At 38.5% G+C, this 24,139-nt stretch overlaps 1 protein-coding gene across 1 annotated transcript in view; it reads right to left on the reverse strand.

The window, feature by feature from the left end:
- Positions 1-24,139, reverse strand: part of DNAH5 (dynein axonemal heavy chain 5) — a 293,865-nt gene that overhangs the window by 30,834 nt on the left and 238,892 nt on the right. The window contains exons 65-69 of the mRNA XM_077114905.1: positions 23,691-23,873; positions 8,167-8,410; positions 7,064-7,178; positions 6,396-6,586; positions 1,018-1,139 (exon numbers count right to left, since the gene is read on the reverse strand). Coding sequence (XP_076971020.1) covers positions 1,018-1,139; positions 6,396-6,586; positions 7,064-7,178; positions 8,167-8,410; positions 23,691-23,873 — 855 coding nt within the window. The remainder of the gene's footprint in view (positions 1-1,017; positions 1,140-6,395; positions 6,587-7,063; positions 7,179-8,166; positions 8,411-23,690; positions 23,874-24,139) is intronic.

The raw sequence follows: 24,139 nt of genomic DNA on the forward strand, positions 1-24,139 counted from the left end.
AAAAACCATGCCAGGTATGTATTTGGAAAGCATCATTTAAGAAAAAAAATAACCTCTTTCAATCATAAAAGACTATATAATATGGAAGGAATTCAAGGATAAGAGATATCTCTAGAAGAGAGCAACAACAGATAATGGTTCCCTGCAAAGATCAAAGCTGGCTTCAGAGAAAGGTAAGTGGGGGTCACCTTCTGAAGGAAAAAGGACATTTTCAGACCAAAGGAATGATTTGTCCCCCCAAAATACCTGACAGTAATAACAAGCATCATTGTCAGTTATATTTATAAGCCAAAACACGAAAATATGGCACCTTAGTAAATTTCCTGGTCCAAACAGCCTTCAACTGGTAGCTGAATAAAGTCCCTGGCTAAGTCTGGCTTCTCTCTGGTCACCTGCATTTTAAGAGTCTGTGTACTGGCTTGCCCCAATTCAACTTTCTGCAATCCGACCACTTTCACAATTAATCAGGATCTGGATGATTAAGGACAGATGTTAAAATCTAAAGATAATAGGCCAACTATTTGTATGAGTCAATCCTGGATGCCTAACAAAAGGAGAATAATGGGAGCAGGAGAGGACAAAGAAGAAGAGGGGAGAGGAACAAGGGGCAAAAAAATAAACTTAGTATGTAGGCAAGCTGTTCATATCCCTTTCCATTTAGTCTTTAGAAGGAGGGAAAATCTTCTTAAATGCATCTAATTATATCATTCATTAGAAGCTAACTTAATCTGTCCATGTTTCTATTTGTGGATCTCCATGAGTAGATACTGACATAAGGTCCCAGACAGCACTAGTTGAACTTTCTGGACACACTTCTTCCTGTAAGGCCCATCTGCAGTGGCTAGACTGTGCTTTATCAGAGTGTAGGTGAGCAAAGAGAAAGGGAAAGTACTTGTAATGCCATTTTAAGACCAATATATTAGGAAATCTTTCTCCTCTACAAATATTGGAGCTAGTGACAAATCAGAAAGCTACTCACTATGACATTATCATAATTTTATTCAAAGTACCAGTTACCTGATCAAGGACATCTGAAAACTGTCTTAGTTTGCTGAGTTCCACCAAATTTAGCCAGGTCATATCCAGGATCCATTTAGACGGTTTAGGGGGACAGGCTTTAAGGTCCAACGAGGCACCACCTTTAAAACATAGCACAAAAAGTTATCAGATTTTTCTTTGACTACATAGAACGATATATTTACTGAAAATTTTGATTACAGTATTTTCATTTCAATTATTTTAAAATCTTAGCCGTTATTAATCTCAGAAAGATAAATCAAAAGATTAACATGTTTTAAAATTTAATAAAAGAATGGATGATTTTGAAAAAAAGTACATTTAGGACTCTAGATGTCTATGCCTCTAGAGCCAGGATTGCATTGTATCTCCACTTGCCAAGACCCAGGACAAGCCATCTGACCTTCCTCAGCCTTTGCCTGAAAATATGTAAAATGGGAATAATGAAGCCCAGCTGGCTGGGTTGCCATGCTGATGACAGATAATACATGTGCAGTACATAAAACAGGGTCTAGGACTTGGCAGAGGTCACTAAATGAGTAGCTATCATCCATATTAAGTAATGCCCACTGTTAGCACAAGCTGATTTTAAGCAGAGAATTTCTTTACAAGTGTTAACGTCACCACATGTGTTTGCTAGGTTACATAGTAAGTTATTATTTACATCATTTTTTTAGCACAGCCACAGGGTGTGCTATATCACTGATGCTTGATCAATCTAACATCATTTGGTGCTGATTCTTGTCCTTCTGCTGATGATTTCCCTATGCTCACATAACTCATATAACTTGCACAAAACCATAAAATAAATGACACCTTAAAAATGTTATCACTGCCCCCCCTCAGAAAAACCATATTTGTGAACAATTTTATTTTAATTTTAAATCAAAGAAAGAGGTAGCAAATATTAAAGAATAAAATAAACTGTTTAATAAATTAAATTCCTTGAGGTCTTTCAGTGAAAATCATGCTCTAGCATTATTCTTAAGGGGATATAGCCAATCCACTTGGCCATCTTTAAAATCCTTCTTTGAACAGAGCAGATCATAAAAATAATAATACTCAATATATTTATTGAACAAATCTTTACTTTATCCAGGTGGCATGCACCACTAAATTGTTATATTTTCCCAAATTCATCTTAGTAGATTTCCAACAAAATAAATGTGACCTTAAAGCCAATTCAATGGAAATATTAGTTCATAAAATCAAAACCAATTGTTTTAATGTCAGGGATCAGTCAAAGACCTAAGGACAATGCATTATGTTGCATAAATGTCAGTCCAATTTCCATGGCAACTGTCCATTTCCCAACAAACTGAAAAGAATATGGTACTAACCCAAACATTAGGAAATGGTTGTTTCTGTAAAAGAAAGGGTAATGTTTGCAGGTAAAGCATTATATACTATTTATTGAAAGTTAAATATGTTATGAAAATCTTGCCTGGCCCAAAAGTATACAATGAGCACAGGGAAAATTTTCAACTGGGGAAAGAGGAACATAATTCCTAGATTATATGGTACCAGATTAAATGGTCTGCTGAGGAAAAAAAAGCTAAAACAGGAAAAATTCAAATTAAGTTCTCAATATTATTAAGAATTATACATTCCATTATTTTCTCAAACTCTCTTGATTTGGGAAGGAGTAAGTCTGAATTTTTATCATGATGCTTTGTAAAAATTATGTATGTTTATAATGAAAGATTTATATATACAAGTTTTACCACACAAACATAAAGCATCATTACTAAGTCAAACTGAGAGAGTCATCAAGCACAAAGATTTTTAATTTTGCAGAGGAAAAAAATTAAGAAACAAATACCGCACATTGTTACTACCTAAATAACCTTTTAAAAAGTGATTTTAAAAGTCTTTTACAGAGGAAGTTCATAATGTAGGGTAGCTCTCACCAGCATAACTATCAAAGGGCAGTCTTACAGTAAAAGGGGTCTTGGAGTCCAAAATTTTCTTTGAAACTGTTTATAAAGCAGCATTATAAGTAGCTGTTGAATGACAACAAAAAGAACCATCTGACTTACACACATATAAGACTAATTTAGAAATAAAATAAAATCCCAAAGATAATGTAACAATACCTATCATTTGCTAAGCATATTCTATGTGAAAGGATTTACATAAATTGTATATAATTTTCAATAATCCTATTAGAGAGATTGCATTATCCTTGTTTTATAGGTGAGGAAACTGAAGCTTGAAAAGGTTAAATAATCTGCTCAAGCATATAAGAGTACTCAGAGATAAAGCAGTGAAGCCAATATTTTAAATTTCATCTTCCTAATTCTAAATGTTTTTAATTATCATGCTGAACAATGATTCACTTTGCAGTATTTCAACCAGAAATGGACATTAGGTTCAATATTATCTCAATAAGGAAATACGTTTCATGCCTGAACTGAGAATGCTTTCTTAGAAAAACTCCATCAGTTGGAGCATCAGAGTTATTGAGACTAGAAGATAGTAATATTCAGTACAAAGACAGGTATAGGTTAAACATTCTCATTCAAGAGGGAAGAAACTGGGAGGAAAACAGGGGTCATGAGTCTCAAACAAATATCAAATCAGCAGGTCAGACTCCACTAGATTTCAAGATTTCAACATCTGAGAGTAATCTATGGATCCATGTTTTGTCCTGCAGGCAGAATTGAGCGGCAGCCCCACCTCTTCTGAGCATTTGTACAAAGGTCATGCTCTTCCCAAACACTGGGGCACAGGCCCCACCATCTCTGAGCATCAGGGTAGCAACACTGTCTCTGAACAATGGGGCACGAGGCCCACGCCCTCCACACATGTAGGTGGGCCTGCTCTCTTGGTCCCGGAAGATAGTTTTATTCCAAATTTTGCTTCCACGGTTCTGCTCTTGAAGTCATTCTTCCTTCCATATGTCCCTTTCAGTCCAGGCTGGTAGTGACTCTGTTTATACAAATTTTGGAAAAATCTCGTTGCCTTTGTTCATAGAGTGGCTCTAAGCTATCAGACAATGAGACTTACCACAGAATTGGAAACTGCATTTCCAATCCTGACTTCCACTGAAATGGCTGACGGGACCCACGTTCAGCCACACCTTCTTTAGCACAGGATTGTTCAGTGAAACCTCACATGAAACCCTATTCTTTGGGGAGTAGCGTCACAACCACTCAGAGAGGTCCCTGATAGAGCCCCTTCTGGCCTTAGTCTCAGAGCATGCAAACTGGATAGGCTGAAATTTTTCAAAACCATCAATTGTTAGTTCTTTTATGCTTAAGAGTTTAATCCTCAGTTTATCTCTTTCCGCATATATTTTACTATGAGCTACAAAGAGAAGTCCAGCGGTACCTTTAATACTTAGCTTGGAAATCTACTCAACTAAACATCCATATTCATTGCTTACAAGTTCCACTTTCTATCCAACATCAGAACACAATTTCTCGAAGTCCTCTGCCACTTTAAAACAAGGATTACTTTTCTTCTACTTTCCAATAACACAGTCATCATCTCTTTCATAGGTTTCATTGGATGTACCTTTAATGTCCATATTTCTACCAACAGTCTCTTCAAAGCAATCTAGGCTTATTCTATCAAGCACCTCACAATACTTCCAGCCTTTATCCTTTATCCAATCCCAAAGTCATTTCCATATTTTTAGGTATTTGTCACAGCACTGCATCATTCATCGTAGCAAAACCTGCATTGATTTCCTGCTGCTAAAACAAATACCATACCATGGGTTGACTGAGACAGTGGAAATTTGTTGGCTTATGGTTTTGAAGCTATGAAAAATTCATAATCAAGGTGTCAGCAAGATAACCAAGGTGATGCTTTCTCCCTGTAGACTGGTGTTCTGAGGTTGGTTGCTGGCAATTCTTCTCTCTTTGGCTTTTCTATAACATAGCAATGCACATAGTGGCATCTTCTCCTTCTCTTTCAGGTTCCATTGGCATTCAGTTTTTTGATCTTCCCCTGGCTTTTTCCCCGATGTCCAATTTCCTTTGCTTATAAGGACTTCAGCCATATTGGATCAAGGTTCCTGCTCATTCAACTTGGGCACACTTTAACTAATAACATCTTCAAAGGTCCTACTTACAAATGGATTCATGTCCATAGGGTGAGGGATTTTGACCTGAACATGCCTTTTGTGTGAGACATGATTCAATTCCCAACACATGTACATGCATACATATTTGAATAAAAACATGCATTTGTGTATTTATTAGTAAGAATAGGAACCTGCAGAACACACCATGCACACATCTATACCCTTTCCCTCCTATCCACATTGGGGTAATCTTCAAGTTGATTTGAAAAACTACTTTCCAGGAGAAGTCATGAAAATTTCCTGCTACATAAAATTGTGTCTCATCTTTAAAGGCTCTTCATCTAGTTGTCCCCTTGGCTAAAGTCCTCTCTTTCTTCAGGTCTTTGCTTCCCTGCTAATCTCTCAGGGAGGCCCACCCCAATAAATACTCCATTAAATACCCCATTTAAAATTTTAAGCCTCCCTCATTTCTGTAAACCCTTCAACTCCCTGTCTTAGTTTCCTAGAGCTGCTATAACAAACTACCACAAACTGGGTGGCTTAAAACAACTGAAATTTCTCCTGTCAAGTTCTGGGGGGCAGAAATCTGAAATCAAGGTATTGACAGGACCAGGCTTCTTCTTAAACCTAAGGGGGAGAATCTCTCCTAGCTCCTGGTGGTTTGCCAGTAACACCTCTGCCTCAATTGTCACATAGTGTTCTTCCCTTCTTATAAGGACACCAGTCACATTGGATTAAGGGCTCACCCTCCTCTAACACAACCTCACTATCAATCTTTTTTTTTGGCATGGGCAGGCTCTGGGAATTGAACCTGGATCTCCGGCATGGCAGGCAAAAATTCTGTCACTGAGCCACCGTTGCACCACCCAACCTCATTTTACATGCCTAATTCCATCTGAAATTACCCTGTTTCCAAATAAGATCTGGAGGTACTGGAGATTAAGACTACAACATATATTTTTCAGAAGACATACTTCAACCCATAACACTCCCTACCTCCTTATCCTGCTCTGTTTTTTTCACCACAGCACAAACCACATAATTTATTTTTTTTTCACTATTTTTATACCCCCCCCCCACAAAAAAAATAATAAACTCCACAAGGGCAGGATTCTTTTTTATTTCATTCACTGATGCAACCAAAGAATCTATCCTAAGCCCCAGTGGACAATGGGTTCTCAATAAATATTCAATGAATAAATGAACGAGTAAAATACTGCAAGGAAATGTGATCTTAAATGAAATGCATGGAGATTGTTATGGATGGAAAAAATACTGCATAGGACCTTCACAATAATTCCAACTCCTGCACCTGCGTACAATATTTTCTTAAGGCTAAATTGACCTTTAATAAAGGAGAGAAACTCTTCATGCTTGATTCTGTTCCTCTGGATGTCAATCTTTAGGGTGAGCAACAAGGTGAATAGGAATTTGTGCTCCTCATACAAGCCCCGGGCAGCACACTTATACATCTCGTAGGTCATGTGCTCTATGATGTTAGCAATCCTTTTGCTTGTAATTGGGCTCTTGACAGACCTAGAGAAAAGAACATTCCAATCAGGTTTATTCCACTGCCCTTTTCAACCATCTATAAAAACAACATCTTTAATGGAGAATAAGTAACTTTGGAGGACCAATTCTTATTTTTACACATCAAGCGTAAGACACCTAAATCTAAAATAACAAGCATTCTCTCTACGTGAAACAACCTAACAGAATCCTCAATGTCGTCTAAATCTATTTCACCCAGAAGGCATAACCACTCACAAAAATGTCTTGGGAAATTTTCTTATTTAACAGAAGCACAGGAATCCCAGGGAATCAGGTCGATGCGTTCTCTGGGCATTAAAATGGCAAATCAGAAAGATTTGTCACCACAATGATATTGACACTAATCTTAGATTAAAGAGAAAAAGCCTTTTACTAAGCAGGGGAAAGGGCGTTTGAAACCGAATGTCATCATTCTAACCCACAGATACTGAGTGCGGTTTGGCTTCCTGAGAGTAGAAGTACCTGGCTAGGGAAAGGTCAAACAAGCCCAGGAACTGGCGGAGTGAGGTCTGATACATCTCATTAACCAAGCGCATCTCCGTGATCAGGAAGTAGAGGATGCTGCCCCTCGTAGCCACTGAAAGACAAAGAGCAGGGTTGCATGTACTGCAAGGGCAAGAAATAAGTGACCACTGTAAATGGATCAGCCTAAGCTCCACACAAACAGAACAAGTTTTTGTGCCTTACCAGTGAATACCCACCGGCAATGAGAGTCCAGATCAAGGCTCATTATTTATATGCTTTGTGTAACTTCCTATTTCTATTTACCAAATGGTACTTTCCAGTGAAGAAGTTCTAGACTCTTTCTACATATAGTTTACTACCTCCTTCTATAGGTAGAAAAAGACCACTAAAGGGATTTCGAGGGTTTTGTGTTCAACACCTGGAAAGTGATAGCCATTTTAAAGGACCTCGTTCTTAAGCTCTAAAAAAACAGCAATGCCTAACCTTAGCCTCAAGTTTACAGACAAACCATAGCAAGAATGAGCCTCCTGACCCTCCATCAGTAGATAATATTGTTTCAGTTGTTTTTCCAGGAGTAATGATAAATTGCTACAGCATAGCCAATGGGATTCCTTGGGCATGTTCCCTGTGTAACTGATAAACACCAGCTCATAAGCTGACGGCTGCAGCTGAACGTCTTCCACGAGACCAGAGAATAAACTAGCTCCCTAATCCAAAGACTATAAACAAAATACTGGCTTTTAGTTACTAAATGACAGCTAGGTCAATAGCCCTCAAATGCTACACTAATTCGTAGTCAAAATTTTAAAAGAAAATTCCTCCCTCTTTACTCACTAACTTAAACATCAAATAAGGTCATAAGACCTTTATAGGATTTACCAACTAGTATTAGTGACAAACATTTAGAACATAAAAAGCTTTATAAAATGCTTTCAACCCAATTTCACTAAACATTTTGTCCCCCAAAATGCCACAAAAATAAACAGTCATCCCACTTTTATCATTCATATAAATTTCTTTGATCAGTCGCTCCCCCTAATTTTAACATTACTTTCCCACTTTATTATCCTGTGACTTTTAGCTTTCATTACTAAACTCACCAGGTCTGTATTCCTCCCTGGCTGAATTAATCTGAATTTCTGTCTCAGCAGAAATTTCCAGCTTCTGAGTCACTTCCTCAGCAGTCTTTTTCGTATTACTCAACACGACAATGAGACTCTCATCTTCTACCAGGGAACCCTGAGTACTGGTCAGACGGTAGAGCAAATTATCTTCTAGTTCTTTCATCCTTCTTTTGTTTGCTGTAACATCTTCCATAAGATGAGTCCTTTCTTTTTCCAATTCCTATTAATTAACAAAAATATGTTTTCTTCCTTAATCACTATTGTTAAGCATTCCCTAAACTGTTAACCTCCATGACTGCTTCCAAGCTTCTGTACTGTATTTAAGCTACTTAATAACAAGAAATATGAACATCAAAGAAGGAGGCAGAGAAGAATTAATGGACAGAAGAATTGGAGGCAAAGTGAAATTGGCTAAAAGAAGAATATCTTCCCCTTACCATCCATGTGATTGTCTAGAGATAAATCATTTTCAAGATTTTTGTGATTATATTTGTCTGTTTTAAAGGCAACATATGTTTGAAGACAAAGGTATTTGTCTCTGATTTAGTACATTTAATTCCATTTGGTTTTTTGTTTTGAATCTTGTTATTTAAAACTTCCTAGTTGAAACAGTATCCAATGCTATGAAAAACAACTCTCCAGAAAAGTTAGGCAAGCTAAGCCACTACTGCACTTACAATTAAATGAAAAACTGCTTGGCCTGAAAAGGTGTTATTCTCCCCAAGAGAAGTTAAGTTTTGTACATTTCCTGAACGCACAATTTCCTTTATGGATAGTTGGGGAGAGAGGGGCCTTGAAAGACTGCTGTCTGTCTCGTTCTGCCTAGCTTATGAAAGAGAGACAGAGGAAGAGCAGGTAAGAAAAGACAAGCTGGCAAGGGTGGGGATGAGAGAATGGGCATGACACTGAACAAGAAAGGTAGCTTGAGCCCAGAGGCTGGAGGCAATGGAGAAGACATGCTTCTGGCATCAAGTTGAATTGCTATATGAAAGTTTAATTGTTAATATGAAAGACTCTAATTTTGAAGCCAAACAAAGGAATAAAAAATGGAAAGGACAGTGTAAGAATAGTATTTAAAAATGTGAAAAGAAAGTATACCTTCGAGAGTTTGCTTGAAATTTTTGTCTTAAGGTATCCTTTCCAATTATAGTATCCATTGACAATTCACCTACATTCAAATGCATTAATAAAGTAATGGATAGTACAGTATAAATACAATGTGGGAAAATTAAGGGTTTGAGCAGCAGAATCATAGGTAAGCATTGTTCTCAGTTCCAGTCATAACTCAGTTCAGCTATCTGGCCAACCTCCAATTTCTAAAGCAATTTTAGAAAGGTAAATACTCAATTGTGTATTCTGGATATGGCTCAGTGGGTTTTGTAGACTCTACTCCCTATTGGGTGAACCAGAAATCTAAAGTTATACAATGATGATTCATGTGAAATCATATCAAGTATAATGACTACCCATTAAGTACATGGTTCATTACACAATTGACCTTCGTATGATCAAGTACTCAACACAAACATCAGGACAGGGAAGAGGCTAAGACCAAATTGCTAACCATTATGTAAGTTCTTTCCCTTTAGTAGTTAATATAATTATTCATTTTCAGTATTTACTTTATGAATTACATTTTCCCTTAACTACTGCACAGATTATGTCTTGTTTTAACATCATTTATATGCTAACTCCCAAATTTGTATCTCAGCCCAGCCTCCTCCTCTTAGCTCCAGATTATATAAACACTTGGATGTATATCAGATATCTTCTCCTTGCCATCTTTAGCAAAACTGAATTTCTGACCCTTCTTTCAAACTTGCTGCATCTCAGCCTTCCCCATCCCAGCAAAGGGCAACCCCATTCTCCAGCTCATCAGTGTAAAATCTGAGTCCTTCTTGACCATTTTCTTTTTCTCACACTCTACATCCTATTCATCAACAAATCCTATCAATGCCATCTCAAAATTAGATTTAGAATTTAATAATTTCTCATCACCTCTGCTGCCATCATCCTGGTTCCAGCTACATCACCTCTCCCTTGGATTAGGATCCAAGGAAGCTCCCTGCTTCCATCCTTCCCCTCAGTCTATTCCCAACCTAGCTATGAAAACACACCACCTCTCTCAAAGCTTGCCAAAGGCTAACCCTGCCAGTCAGAGTAGAAGCTGAGCTCTTACCATGGACTGTGAGGCTCCACCAAGCTGCCCTCCTCCCCATCACTGATAGAACCCTGCTTCCTACAGTTCTTCCCCATCCTTCATTTGCTCTAGCCAAAGGGCCCTCCTTGGTATTCCTTAAACCAGCCATTTTCAAACTTGAGTGTGCATCAAGTTCACTTGGAGGACTTCAGTAAGCTTCAGGTGAAGTCCAAGAATTTGCATTTCTAACATATTCCCAGGTGATGTGATGCTACTTGTTGAGGGACCAAATGCTGATACCACTGCCTTTAACACAGTGGGCACTCTCCTTCCTCGGGGCCATTGCACCGCCTGTACCTCCCAGTTAACATATTCCCTTCCTTCAAGCCTTCATTAAAATGTTACCCTCTCAGTGAACTTGGAGCAATCCAATTTAAACTATCAACCCACCATCTGATTCCCCAGCCCTTCTAACTCTGCTCTATCTTTTCTTGTAGTACATAGAAGGTGTAGTACACATAAAAGGTGTAGTCTACTACACATAGATGGTGTAGTGCACCTTCTAGCATAACAAATAAGTAAATTTATTTTTCTTCCCCCATTTTGTAAGCTCCAGAGTTATTTTGTTTATTTTTTTGCCTTTTTCATTCACTAATAGATTCCCCAACTCTGGAAAAAGGCCTGGCACATAGTAGGCACTCAATACATATTGTGCAAAATGATTAAATATTATATCTGTTTACAAACTGATAAACTGAGACATATAGTGAACTGAAATATCTAGTCATGTCATAGAGCCAGGAATATGGACACAAAATTTCTCATTCTCTAACTGAAAACAATGAAGTTAAAAATAAGGGTTGTGGTAAAAAAAAAAAATAATAATATATATATATATGTATATACATGAAAGCAAAGAGCAAAGACCACTGGTCTCTGCTTTACGGTCTATCCAGTTACTTGCCATTGATTGAAGAGTTCTGATGTGCAAGATGCTACCAAGCTTTCAATTCATGCTATAAGCACAAAAAGTCAGATTTGGGGACATTTTAGAAAAGAAAGTGATATCTTTAGCAAAACAAAATTTCAGAACTTGCATCAATTCTTAATTCTTTGAGATGTAGCAACTCAAGCAAAACTGATCTTACAGCTTTGCTTCTGATTTCTGGTTACATTTGAAAGCTCCCTTACTTTAATATATTTATTCACTAGATGACAATTTTTAATTTCAGAAAATGCAAAAAAGTACAAAACAAATGACATTTAATGGATGCAACAAAATTCCTTCCCACAAGTAGTTGCAAAAAAAAAACACTTGTGCCTTGCTTACACTAGGAAATAAAGCAATGATAAAATTAAAGCAGGAAAAGTCAAACATTTTTCATTTCCATATTCCTAAACTTCAAACACTATCATTTAAGGGGTCCTAAAGGTGAGCAGCATAAGTGTCTCTCCTGAACACAGGTAAGGAAAGGAATGTAAAGCAGCAGAAAGGATGATGGTTTTGGCAACAGGAAAACTGACGTTTGAATCATAGATGCCAGAGCTATTATTAACTGCATGATCTTAGCCATGGTTATATAATTCTACAAAACTCAGTTTTTTCATCTTCAAAGTAGACTGTCATGGTCAGGTTCATTTGCCAACTTGGCCAGGTGCTGGTGCCCTGTTTTCTGGTCAGGCAAGCACTGGCCTGTCTGTTGATATGAGGACATTTCACAGACTTAAACCATGACCACGTTGGCTGCATCCACAGCTGATTGCATTTGCGTCAGCTAAGGGGAGTGAGTGTCTTCTGCAATGAGTGATGCTTAATCTAATTACCAGAATGCTTTTAAAGAAGATTCAGAAAAGACAATCATTCTTCCTGCTTCAGCCAGCCAGCCTCTCCCGAAAGTTTGTTCATTGGAGCTGCTTGCTTGCAGTCTGCCCTACAGACTTTGGACCCTACATCCCCACGGTTACATGAGACACTTTATAAATTTTATATTTACAACTATCTCCTGCTGATTCTTCTCTGGAGAACCCTAGCTAATAGAGCTTGGTTCCAGGAGTGGTCCTTAAGAAATAGAATCTTAAAAATGGGTTTTTATGATTGGTTTTCTATTCTGACTAGATTCAAAGGCACTAATGAGTCTGTTTCCTGTAATCAGAATGACACTGCCAATTCATGAGGTGAGCTGGCAAAAGAGATAGTCAAAATATCACCATTCAATTCTGCTAATTGTTCACTTACATGAGGCCAGGCTCTGGGGGATAATATTTTTGACACTTTTATGGAGTTTTGTGGAAATAGGAGGTACAGAGATGCTGGCTGGTTGTTGTTAGGTATGGGGTATACATTAATGAGAAAAAAGGATAAGCTGAAGTCTTCAAATGAGATGCTTACACACCATATGACAGATATGAAAGTTTCTGAGTACCGTGAAAGATTTCCTGTAGCCACAGACTTGAGATCTCTGAAAATCAGACTCAGAGTTTCATTGTTAGAGTAGCAACTTTACAACATAAACTGAAATCTCAACTTTGCATGGTGTCTGCTCTTAAAGTGAGGGCATTGATTGGAAAGGAGTGGGACCCAGAAAAATGGAATGGAGACATATGGATTGATAATAATGGCTGTGGAGAGATTGAAACCCTATATGTGCTGAGTCTTCTCTAGAAAACCCTGTAATAGTCTGTCTTGAGGACATAGTTGCCCCAACTCCAGCCTGCCCTGAGGAGTTGGCCAACCAGCCTCATGGGATTACCTCCCATGAGGAAACATCCCTTGCTCCTCTGCCTGGAGTGATTAATACTGTTTTACCAGATGAAACTGCAAATGAATGCTCTGAAGAAACTGGCATGGAAGATATTTCTAATTTTTTTCATGACCCACCCTACTACCCCTCTTTTCTTCAAGACCTATAATTAGACTAAAGCCCCAAAAGGTAAGGTACAAAATGTTACCATGAGGAGGTATGCTATACTCCAAAAGAGCTGCATGAATTTTCCAATTTATATAGACAGAAATCAGGGGACTATGTTGTGGGTATGGATTTTAAGGTTGTGAGATAATGGTGGGAGGAATATAAAGCTGGATCAGGCTGAATTTATCGATATGGGCCCACTAGGCAGAGATTCTGCATTCAATATTATAGCTCGAGGAGTTAGAAAAGGCATTTGGATGGTTGGCTGAAACATGGATCAAATGGTGGCCGACATTACCTGAGGTTGAAGTGCCAGACATGCCCTGGTATAATTTAGATTTTAGATGAGGGGATCCAATGGCTTAGAGAGATTAGAATGTTAGAGTGCATTTATCATGGAATGCCTATTCATACACCCCAGGAATGTCCAGAGGACACAACTTTTACCAGAACTGTGAGAAATAAATTTGTGAGACTAGCTCCATCATCCCAGAAGAGCTCTGTAGTCACCTTCTTCATAGGTCAGATATTACTGTAGGAACTGCTATCACTGAGCTGGAATCCTTAAACACAAGGGGGATGATAAGATCCTGAGTTGGCAGAAACCAGGTGGCAGCACTTCATCGCCAAAGACAAGGTAGATGTGGCTATCATAATGGACAGCAGACTCAAAGCAGGAGTCAAAATAATCTGACTTGCAGAGACTAGTAGCATTGGCCAGTAGATCATGGGGCTTCTAGAAGTACAACAGATGGGCAGTCTACTAAATTCTAGTGTGAGCTATATAAGCAGAAGAGTTCTAGGTCAAGTGAACAGAAGTCTAACTTGAATTACAAAAACAGAGAGTCACAGCTCCTTAATCAATTTCCAGACTTGAGACAGTTTACAGACCCAGAGCCCCTTGAATGAGGGGGAGGCCAGGTCCCTTTGGAAGAGGACCCTATACAGTGCCAAAAATTTATACTGTTTATCTGCCTCCAAGATTTCCCAGAAGAGACCGCAGGCCTTTACCAGGGTAACTGTGCTTTGGGGAAAAGGAAATTATCAGATATTTCAGGGATTATTAGACACTGGTTCAGAAGTGACATCAATTCCAGTAGACCCGAAATGACACTCTGGTCCACCAGCAAGGGTAGGGGCTTATTGAGGCCAGGTGATTGATGGAGTTAGCTCTGTCTGTTACACAGTGGATCCAGTGGGTCTCTGGACCCATTCTGCAGCTATTTCCCCAGTTCCAGAATGCATAATTTGAATAGACATATTGAGCAACTGGCAGAATTCCCACATTAGCTCTCTGACTTGTGGAGTGAGGGCTATTATGGTAGGAAAGGCCAAGTGGAAGCCACTAGAACTGCCCCCACTGAGCAAAATAGTAAGTCAGAAGCAATACTGGATTCCTAGAGGGACTGCAGAGGTAAGTGCCTCTCTTCGGAACTTGAAGGATGCAGGGGTGGTGATTCCCAACACATCCCCATTCAACTCTCCTATCTGGCTTGTGTAGAAAACAGATGGGCCTTGGAGGATGACAGTGGATTATTGTAAACTCAACCAGGTGGTGACTCCAATTGCAGCTGCAGTTCCAGATGTGGTATCATTACTTGAGCAAATCAGCATATCTCCTAGTACCTGGTATGCAGCTATGGATCTAGCAAATGCTTTTCTCTCAATAGCCATTTGTAAGGACCACCAGAAACAGCTTGCTTTCAGCTCGGAAAGTCAGCAGTATACTTTCACTGTCCTACATCAGGGGTATATCAACTCTCCAGCCCTATGTCATAATCTTGTCCGCAGGGACCTTGATTCTTTCTTCCTTCCACAAGACATCACAAGGTTCATTATATTGATGATATCATGTTGATTGGACCTAGTGAGCAAGAAGTAGCAGCTACTCCAGACTTATTGGGAAGGCATTTGCATGCAGAGGATGGGAGATAAATCCAACAAAAATACAGGGGCCTTCAACCTCAGTGAAATTTCTAGGTATCCTGCAGTGTGGGGCATGTCAAGATATTCCTTCTAAGGTGAAGGTTAATTTGCTGTATCTGGCCCCTCCTATAACCAAAAAAGAGGCACAGCACCTGCTTGGCCTCTTTGGATTTTGGCAACAACATATTCTTCATTAGGGTGTGCTACTCTGGCCTATATATCAAGTGACCAGAAAAGCAGCTAATTTTGAGTGGGAACCAGAACAAGAGGAGGCTCTGCGACAGGTCCACGCTGTTGTACAAGTTGCTCTGCCACTTGGGTCATATGATTCAGCAGATCTAGTGGTGCCGGAAGTGTCAGTAGCAAATAGAGATGCTGTCTGGAGCCTTTGGCAGGCCTCTATAGGAGAATCACATTGCAAACCCTTAGGATTTTGCAGCAAAGCCTTACCATCTGCTGCAGATAACTACTCTCCTTTTGAGTAGCAGCTTTTGGCCTGCTACTGGGCCTTACTAGAGACTGAATACTTAACCACAAGCCACCAAGTTACCATGAGACCTGAGTTGCCTATCATGAGCTGGGTATTGTCTGACCCACCAAGCCATAAAGTTGGGCATGTGCAGCAGCACTCCATCATAAAATGGAAATGGTATATATGAAATAGGGCCAGAGCAGGTCCTGAAGGCACAAGTAAGTTACATGAGGAAGTGACCCAAATGTCTATGGTTTGCACTCCTGCCACATTACCTTCTCTTTCCCAGACCAGAGCTACGTTATCTTAGGGAGGAAGAAAAAACTTGGGCCTGATTTACAAATGGTTCTGCACAATATGCAGTACCAACCAAAAGTGGATAGCTGCAACATTAAAACACCTTTCCGGGATGTCCCTGAAGGACAGTGGTGAGTATAAACCCTTCCACTGGGCAGAACTTTGAGCAATGTACCTGGTTGTTCATTTCATTTGGAAGGAGAACTGGCCAGAGGTGCATCTGTATACTGACTCATTGGCTGCTGCTAATGGTTTGGCTGGATGTTCAAGGACTTAGAAAGAGCATGACTGGAAAACTGGTGACAAAGAGGTCTGGGTTACAGGTATGTGGACAGACTTTTCTGAGTGGGTTAAAAACATGAACATATTTATGTCACATGTAAATGTGCACCAAAGGCTCTCTTCAGCAAAAGAATGTTTAAATAATCAAGTGGATAAGATGACCTGTTCTGTGGATACCAGTCAGCCTCTTTCCACAGCAACTCTTGTCATTGCCCAATGGGCTCATGAACAAAGTCGTCATGGTGGTAGGGATGGAACTTATGCATGGGCTCAGCAACATGGACTACTACTCACCAAGGCTGATCTGGCTATAGCCACTGCTGAGTACACAATCTTCCAGCAGCAGAGACACACACTCAGCCCCCAGTATGGCACCATTCCCTGAGGTGATCAGACAGTTACATGGTGGCAGGTTGATTACATTGGACCACTTCCATCATAGACCACCAAGAGAAACAATGATTCCATTGAACTGGAATCTAAGACTGCCACCTGGTCACTTTGGTTACTCATGCCCCTGGATGAACAAGCCAAGAAGGGGATTACTTCACTGGCTGGGGCGACTGACCCTATCAGGGGAAATAGGACTGCAACTACACAGTGGAGGTAAAGAAGAGTTTCCGGGAATATAAGAGATCCCTTAGGGCGTCTTTTAGTACTAACATGCCCTGTGATTAAAATCAATGGAAAACTGCCACATCCCAATCCAGGTAGGACTACCAATGGCTCTGAAACTTCAGGAATGAATGTTTGGGTCACCCCACCAGGCAAAAAACCACAGCCAATCAAAGTGCTTGCTGAGGGTAAATGGAACATGGAATGGGTAGTAGAAGAAGGTAGTGATAAATATGAACTATGACCACATGATCAATTACCGAAACGAAGACTGTAATGGTTTGAATATTTCTTCCTTGCTTTGTAATTAGTATCTACGTATTTACACATAAATCAAATATCTTTGTCTTCCTCTTTATTTTATCCCCCTTTGTCATTCATATGACATAAACTGTTTTGTTCATCTCATAGTATTTAAGTTGTAAGATATCAAGTTTAAGTGTGAATATTACTCAAGGATTTGCACCCTATTCTGGAGAGATTTAATGTGTTTCCAGTTACGTGGAACAGTTGAGTATTATTAGGTGAGGAAAAAAATGTGTCTGTTATTGTTTTCAATTTAGAGATTAAATATGGTTTAAAGTGATGTGTATAGCTGCCAAGTTGACAAGGGGTGGACTGTCATGATCATGATCATGTGTCACCTTGGCCAGTTGGTGGTGCCCAATTGGTCAGGTAAGTGCTGGCCTGTCTGTTGCTATGAGGACCTTTCATAGACTTAAATCATGACCATTGGCTGCATCCACGGCTGATTGCATTTGCAATCAGCTACGAAGTGAGTCTTCTGCAATGAATGGTGCTTAATCCAATCACTGGGAGGCTTTTAAGGAGGATTTAGAAAAGACAATCACTCTTCCTGCTTCAGCCAGCCAGCCTTCCCAGAGAGTTTGCTGAGGACCTTCATTGAAGCTGCCAGTTCGTGGCCTGCCCTACAGATCTTGGATTCCTACATCCCCATGGTTGTAAGAGGCCCAGCCAGCCCCTCCTAGAGTTTGTTGAGGACCTTCATTGGAGCTGCCAGCTCACTGCCTGCCCCACAGACCTTGGACTCTACATCCCCATGGTTTCATGAGACACTTTTAAAATTTTCTATTTACAGATATCTCCTGCTGATTCTGTTTCTCTAGAGAACCCTAGCTAATACATGGACATAAAAACAGCTCCTAGAGCCATGGTGGCTCAGCAGGCAGAGTCCTTCTGCCATGCCTAAGACCCAGGTTCGATTCCCGGAGCCTGCCCACGTAAAAAAAAGAAAAAAAACAGCTCTTAGAGTGATTATGCGGATAAAAACAATAAAGCATAAAGCAGCCAACACAGTGTCTGAATCATGAGAACTGCTCAAAAAATGTCTTTTCCCTTCCGTCACCTCCTCTGAATCGTTTCCAGTATGGATTTTCAAAAGCATATAATGCGTATTTTGAAAATAATTAGCATGAAAAGTAAATCTAAAAGCACACAAAAAACACATCATTTAGAAGTTTACATGTCATCATGAAACAACATAATAAGCAGCTGAAAGGGTATAAGAAAGAATTTGCGATCTTGAACCTATAATGTTGATGATGGGTATTTTCTGCCCACTGGGGATGAGAACATGGGCTTTCAAATCTAGGAAAAAAGGCACGAAGTCTTACCAGTTCTTCTTGTATAATGACCTTTTTCTTCTTTCCCTTCTTTAAATTACATACCCATAGCCCTAATTTGGGTCTTAATTTTTCTTTTGCAGACTATCCTAGCTGCTCTCCCTGTGCATGTTTTTCTCAGTTCAGTCCCCCTGCTGTCTCCTCCTCTTTTCTGCCCACAATCATCCCGGGAATCTCCTTTAGGTATTTTGAGAAGTTCAGAGTTCTCAACTTAGCTTTCGAAACTTGTCACAATTTACATGTTCACCTCATCTCTACTAGAAAACAATGTGATTGGGGCTAAAATCATGCTTCCAAGCTGCTTTTTAATAAAGTGACTGTTATTAATAAAATAAACACAGTTGATAGAAATATATACAATAAGGGGCAAATTATTAAATTTCTGGGTTTTTTAATGTAAGGGAAAATACGAACTATTAGAGCATTAGAGAGATTGTTGTGGTCAATTAAATGTCATTGTTAATAATACTAACTAAGCAAATTTGTCAATTAAAGTAGCTGCCTGAATTTGCAAGGATTAAAACAAGACTAAGAAAAAAAACAGACTAAGAAGTACATTTCCATGAAATTTGATACCAATGAAAATATTTATTCTAAAGAAAATGATACAATTAAAATAAAATTAGTGACTGGAAAGCAATCTGTGTATTAAATAGCAGATAAGTGACTGAACACATTAGCATAAGAAAAAGCTATTGTATTAGACAAAAGAAAGATTATCTCTGAAAGAAAATAGATTAAACACTGTTTGCTTTTCATTCTGAGATTTAAAGTCAGAAAAACTACTTTGGTTTTCGACATAGTTTCATTTATACTGCTAATTTACACATATTCCTGTTGCACTGCTACTATAGCAGTTCTACCAATACATACAAAGATAGCACATTTTCAAGTTCATATGAAGGTGGAAAATGAATCAAAATAATTATACTGACTATAAGTAGTTTTCCTACCAATGGGATTACCTCTTGGCTTATAAAAATATGTGTGCTTTAGTATATTTACACATGTACACATATACACATATGGAAGGATAAATGTTTGCTATTCATTCTATATGAAGTTTACAATGCAAAATTTTTATAAAAACTGTGATAATGCTCAAATTTGTTTTGGAAAAATATCTCCAAAGTGAGCCCAGAAAGTGCAGCTGTGGTTCAAAAAAATTCCATGAGCATGCCATTAGCAACTGATTGAAAATTAAGTGACTCAATAAAGCAAAATGTAGATGTAAACAAGTACAATTTGTGCATAAGTTGTATCTGTTAAAAAAAAGTTTTAAAATTAATCAAAGGGAAGAGATGGCAGCTTTCCAGAGTTCTCAGTTTTAAAGGTACAACCAGGCTTCCATCAACAAAGATTATTTCTGCTCTGTACTCACACTGATAATTAAATTAGAAAGATTAAACAAGAGAAGTGGAAAGAGATTTGTTTCTCCAGTCAACTGGTGTTAATGATGTCTGTTCAGTATTGTTAAAATTACTTCCCATGTCAGTTCCATTGAGTTCAGTCCTTCTACATCCAAAGAAAATCTCATACTCTGCTGGCTTATCCAGATTTCTGAACAATGATGACTCCCTGAGGCCCTGTTTCGTGTGACCTGTAGAAGTTGTTGATCAATATTAGTATTTTTCTCCTAACAGAACACAATTCTATTTGAGTTTCTGTCTTCTGCTCCAGGATCAAGGTTAAGAGTTAGCCTAAGAGATTTTCTTTCTTTAAAGAAAAGTTGTTGGAGACCTTCTGGTTTGCTGTCTGTTTAAAATGGTGTTGATACATCCCCTTCTGATGACCACAGCAGGCTGTCTAAATCTACTCATAGGCATGTCAGGTGAGCAATTAAATAAGGCCTCGATGTGAACTTGAGCAGCCAATGCATTTACAACAGCTGTCTTGAAGCACACACAAAAAGCGGGAAATCAGTTAAAACCTGTTTCCTTGTATTCATAACCTCAGAGATTTCCATTCGTTTCTAAATAAACCAGAGGAGCTAACAGTCTGGACAAAAGAGCTTTTATGAGACCAGACCATGTTTTATACAAACCCCTCTTTGTCCCTATATTCCTGGTATATCAGATAGCAGGTGAATTTGTGGGAACAAAGAGGATTCACCTTTCCTTTGCATCACTAGTTATTGTTCAGAGTCAGGGTCTGTCTATCCTATGCATGTTCCTTCACGGTATATTGGAAGCAGATAACTTGTTCTCTAGGTTTCACAGGTTCACAGAGAGAGGGTAATTGTCCCAGGACAGACCACACCCATAAATGATTTTGATGAGACTTTGTATTTAGCAATGTTCCTGAAATAGCTTAAGCTTTTTGAGATGTTGTGATGGAATTAATGCATTTTGCATATAGAAAGAACAAGTCTTTTTTGGGTCCAGAAAGAGAGGTGTGGTATTTGGGAGCTGTATGCTCCCCCCAAAAAATGTTCTTAGTTTAATCCATTTTTGTGCTTTTGAATCTACTGTAAGTAGGACTTTTTGATGAGGTTACTTCAGTTCAAGTATGGCCCACCACAATCAGGGTAGGTCTTAGTCTTATTATTGGAGTCCTTTATAAACAGAATGAAATTCAGACAGATAAAGATAGGGAGCCTTAAACGAGAGAGAGAGAGAGAGAGAGAGAGAGAGAGAGAGAGAGAGAGAGAGAGAGAGAGAGAGAGAGAGAGAGAGAGAGAGAGAGAGAGAGCCTTGAGAAGCAAGAAGTTAAAGGTCAAAGAAACATAGAGAAGAATGAGAAACCAGGAGAGGTTTCCACAAATTGCCAAGTGAAAGAGGAGCCAAGGATCACTGACAGAAAGCTCCAGAAAACTAGTCTTCAGGAAGAAAGCATCACCTTGATGATGCCTTCATTTGGACATTCTCTAAGCCTCAAAACCATGCGCTAATAAATTCTCATTGTTTAAGCTGACCAACACTGCATTGCATTTGTTTGAGCAGTCAAGGAAACTAAAACAGTATGCTTCTTAAAATCAAAATTAGGTCCAATATCTCACTTTTTTGCATCATGAGACTAGCTTTAGTAAAAAAAAAAAAAAAATGATTAGGTGTTGATGACTCCTTATACTATAAAAGGATGGTGTTATGTTATTTGGGTCACACTTTTTGTGAAGATTGTTTGCTGTGAGCCTGGAAAAGATTCTGACACTAAAGTCACTGTAAAGGAATAATTTTCCTAAGACACTCAGCTTTCCCAGAAAGTAACAAAAACCCTGGCCAAGGATCCATACTGACTTTTCAAAGATGTGCACAGTATTTTCAAAAGAGCTAAAATAGCTCCTTCATTTTAAAACTGCTGCGGTAATCTTGTCTCAGGACGAGTTTTGTTTGTTTTTCTTTCGTTTCTTCCAAGGAGATTGCTTTCATTTCAGCTGAATGTGAGAATACCAAGGCTAAGAATATTATTCAAAGCTGAACCTAAGATATCAGAGATCAATCCTGACCCAAAAGACATTCAGGGATCCTCATTTCTCACTATTACATGGGTTGATCAAGAACAACTTTCCTTCCAGAAGTAACAATATGGCAGTACTAAACTTTCTCAACCACCTCTATCAGCATTTTTTTTCAAGGCTGTTTTTACCTCAACAGCTTGTATGTGGTAGTTTCTGCCATACTGATTGATGTCAACAAACCATTTGAATGTACAAAGCTAGATTAACTGCTCTTAATAAAAAAAAAAAAAAAAGTTTTACTCACACACCATACAATCTATTCTAAGCGTGCAGTCAATGGCTCTTGGTATAATCACATAGCTATGCATTCGCCAGTATAGTCAATATGAGAACATTCCTATTTCTTCTAAAGAAAAAGATCCCATATCCCTTACATCCCCCTGTTACTGACATTTAGCTTTGGTATAGCACCTTTGTTAAATTCATGAAAAACTATTACAATGTTACTGTTAATTATAGAATTTAGTTTACATTAATTGTATTTTCCCCTATAATACCCTATTATTAACACCTTGTTATAGTGACATATGTTTATTCTAGCTCAGGTAAGAACTCCCTTATATTTATAACAATAAACTTCCAACTTATTTACATAACTTCCAACTTTGCAACCCTGTGATTTATGTACTATGAATTAAAAATAGAGCAGAATAAGAAACCAAGAAAGAGGAAGAAAGGGAGGAAGACACAGGCACATGGAAGGACTCAGCAGAGCAAGCATGTTACAAAATATAGAACAGGTGAAAATAATGGCGAGAATAGATTCCAAGTTTCAGCCAACAATCTTAACCTAAATAAATCTTCAGGTCAGTGTACAAGGGGCCATAAAGTAAACTAAATTTCTCATTCTTTTACAACCCAAGAGAAAATCAGTAGCAACGTTAAGAGCTCATGCAGTCTCACCAAAGCAGTCCCATTAAATCCTCTCCATTTCTTTGCTTAAGTCTCACATGTTCCCCAGAGAAAATGCTGACTCAGAAGAAGGAAGTTGATAAATTCTTGGCCACTTTTCACTGAATATTAAGTTATCTCATAAAACATAAATAGAGAAAACAGATATGCACTTATGCTTCCACAGCACATATAATTTAACATAATTAAACCAATAGCCTCCAGAAGATTCACAGTGAAACTCTAGTGTTACAAACTTGTTTTCTCACATCAAACTCCCTCACAACATATATATAGCTTTTTCAGATAGCAAATGAGAATTAATAATGTTATCTAAGTACCACAAAGTTTTGATTTTATATTCCCAAAGCATTATAATGATTCCAGTGAAAGAAAAGCCTAGACATGAAACAGAAAAGCTAAAAATCAACAGGTAAATAGAATCTACAATACACTCTGCAAAAAGAAAGAAAGCACTACAAAACCAAAACAATTGTGCTGCAAATGAGACTAATACTCACATATCATCAGTCTATATAAGAGAAACCAATAATCTATGCCCCTTATAAAACATTCAAGAAACATACATAGGTTAATTAATTTTCTTTAGTAAAGAGAAGATACTTGAGAATTTATAATAGCAGGAATATATAAGCAATAAAATGGGGAAAACATATTTTTTCTTTTTTGCATGGGCAGGCACTGGGAATCGAACCCAGGTCCCTGGCATGGCAGGCGAGAACTCTGCCTGCTGAGCCACTGTGGCCTGCTGGAAAAATTTAATCTTATTAGAACTTTTATAATATTATTTTCACCAATAAAAGAAGTTCGACCAGTGCAGAAAACGAGCTGACTGCACTTCACTCACCTGCTTCTCTGTGAGAATGACTCTCCCCAGTAACTGATCTTCTAGACCTTTCACGGTGACGGTAAAGTCGATGATGGAGGTGTAAGCACTAATTTCAGGAGTGTAGGCTGGATTGGGCAGTTTGGTGGTAATGTAGAGTCTGAAGCCATCCATCACATCTACTTCCTTGTCACCAACTTTCACCTTTTTTTACGAAAAAGAAATTAAATGGAAAGAAATCTTATGGCGTCATTTCTAATAGGATAAAGGTTTGCTTTAAACAATTTGCTTTAAATAGATGGAGGGTATCAAAACAACAACAAAAAAAAGTTGACAGGCATTCACAGAGCTTCAAACCACTAGAATGGATGGATGGTGTGGTAGTCTGAAGCTGTATATACTCCAGAAAAACATGTATTAAATCAATGCATTCTTGTGGGTGTGAATCCATTACAAGTAGGATCTTTTGA

The sequence above is a fragment of the Tamandua tetradactyla genome, chromosome 9 (genome assembly GCF_023851605.1).
Source record: "Tamandua tetradactyla isolate mTamTet1 chromosome 9, mTamTet1.pri, whole genome shotgun sequence".
Lineage (NCBI taxonomy): Eukaryota > Metazoa > Chordata > Mammalia > Pilosa > Myrmecophagidae > Tamandua > Tamandua tetradactyla.